At 40.1% G+C, this 1,787-nt stretch overlaps 1 protein-coding gene across 1 annotated transcript in view; it reads right to left on the bottom strand.

The window, feature by feature from the left end:
• ZNF704 (zinc finger protein 704) overlaps positions 1–1,787 on the bottom strand; it is a 166,527-nt gene that overhangs the window by 38,623 nt on the left and 126,117 nt on the right. The window contains exon 3 of the mRNA XM_008572809.1: positions 1–84. Coding sequence (XP_008571031.1) covers positions 1–84 — 84 coding nt within the window. The remainder of the gene's footprint in view (positions 85–1,787) is intronic.

Genomic DNA, 1,787 nt, shown 5'->3' with positions numbered 1-1,787 from the left:
TGGGGGCGCCCCAGCTCCAGTAGCCGCTGCTGCCGGTGCTGGACGGCACGCAGCCGCCCTCCTTCCAGGATCCGCTGAGGCCCTCTGCGGTCACACAAGCACGCGTCAGCGCGGCCTCGCCGCTGACTCCAGCCCCCGAATCCAGCTGCATCCCACCCAGCAATTTGCAGCAGCTGGGTATGCAAGTTTTTATTTTACTTATACACCCCTCCCCAGTCACATTATAGTTTATAAACATTTACTTATTTTAACCAGATGATAATATGTTTTTCTAAGAATTTTCTGATGTGTGTTGTATTGTGCAACACTAGTTCCTTGGGATGAGAGTGGAGATTATATGAAAAAGAAAGAAAAAGAATAGATTTTCTTGTGCACTAAATTTGGGGAGCTCTGGGTTTACTAACTACAGTATTTCCAAGAAAGGGATACCATTTGCAGTATTCTCCCAAATTGTCACAGAGTTCCCTGCCACCCTCTCACTCCAATGTCAACTTCTTTAAATAAGGAATTTCTCATAGGAATGTGATTCTTGGAATACATTTATAGGTAGTTAGTCTAAGATTGAAGTATTTAAGAGAAATACTAATTTCTGGATAGCTATCTAAAGCCATTTTCCATGCTGCTTTCTATAACAAATATACCTTATATTTTGTGAGTGTTTTACACGTTAGGAAGCGCATTCATACAATCTCAAGCATTCTCACAACATCTGTCTCTAAGACTAAGGATTATCATCTCCATTTTANTCTAAGATTGAAGTATTTAAGAGAAATACTAATTTCTGGATAGCTATCTAAAGCCATTTTCCATGCTGCTTTCTATAACAAATATACCTTATATTTTGTGAGTGTTTTACACGTTAGGAAGCGCATTCATACAATCTCAAGCATTCTCACAACATCTGTCTCTAAGACTAAGGATTATCATCTCCATTTTAAAGATGAGGACTCTGAGGCAACAGGAAGTTAAGTGGCCCCACGACTAGTAGGTAGCACTGGTGAGCCAGGGACCCAGCCCTGGCCTGCCACTGGCCCTCTCTGCTTCAGGGCAGATGGGCCCTGTGCTGTGAGCATCCTCCTTTCTCTCTGACAAAGCTGGGATTGGTAAGATTTCACTGGCAATAATTACTGATAAGATTGGTGTTGAATTTTACCTTTCCATTTGTGAAAAACACTATGAAATGTTGCTAATGTAGGGAGATTTTTGCCGAGTTAGAATGTCTTCTGGGTGCTCTTTTAATCACTGAAGATTTGCTTTATTTTTCAAGATGCCCAATCCTAATTAGCATTTGTATAAATTCTAGTTTCTTTTGGATAATTTCTCCTCTATATTTATGTGCATTTTGAATACATTAAAACTATATTCTAACTACAAGGAGGAAAAAAAATCCCAAAATGCCTCATTAAAAAAATACTGTTAACATCTGTGTAATTAGTATTGAAGTGAAGACAAATGGTAGACTAGCATTCATGGAGAAATTTCTTAACTACCCTCACCTAATTACAGATTTCCAGCATATTCCTCAACTATGTCAAGCAAAAAGTTCAGGTAGAGGAGTGAAGTTTTAAGTTGGAATAGAAGTAAGTTGCCAATCCCATTATACCAAGATTCTTTCAGAATCTAGTGGTCATTTATGCAGGCTCCAGTCCTGCCAGCATCAACAAAGCCAAATGAGCCTCTCCTTCCCTGCAGCCTACACACAGACTGATGCACTCGCCAGACTGTCACTTCTTATAAATAAGAAAGCTCTATTCAGTACAACAGGAGGTGCCTAATGTAAGGCCCAG

The sequence above is a fragment of the Galeopterus variegatus genome, unplaced genomic scaffold (genome assembly GCF_000696425.1).
Source record: "Galeopterus variegatus unplaced genomic scaffold, G_variegatus-3.0.2 Scaffold838, whole genome shotgun sequence".
Classification (NCBI taxonomy): domain Eukaryota; kingdom Metazoa; phylum Chordata; class Mammalia; order Dermoptera; family Cynocephalidae; genus Galeopterus; species Galeopterus variegatus.
The sequence above is the reverse complement of the archived record's forward strand: the minus strand, read 5'-3'. Positions and strand labels throughout refer to the sequence as shown.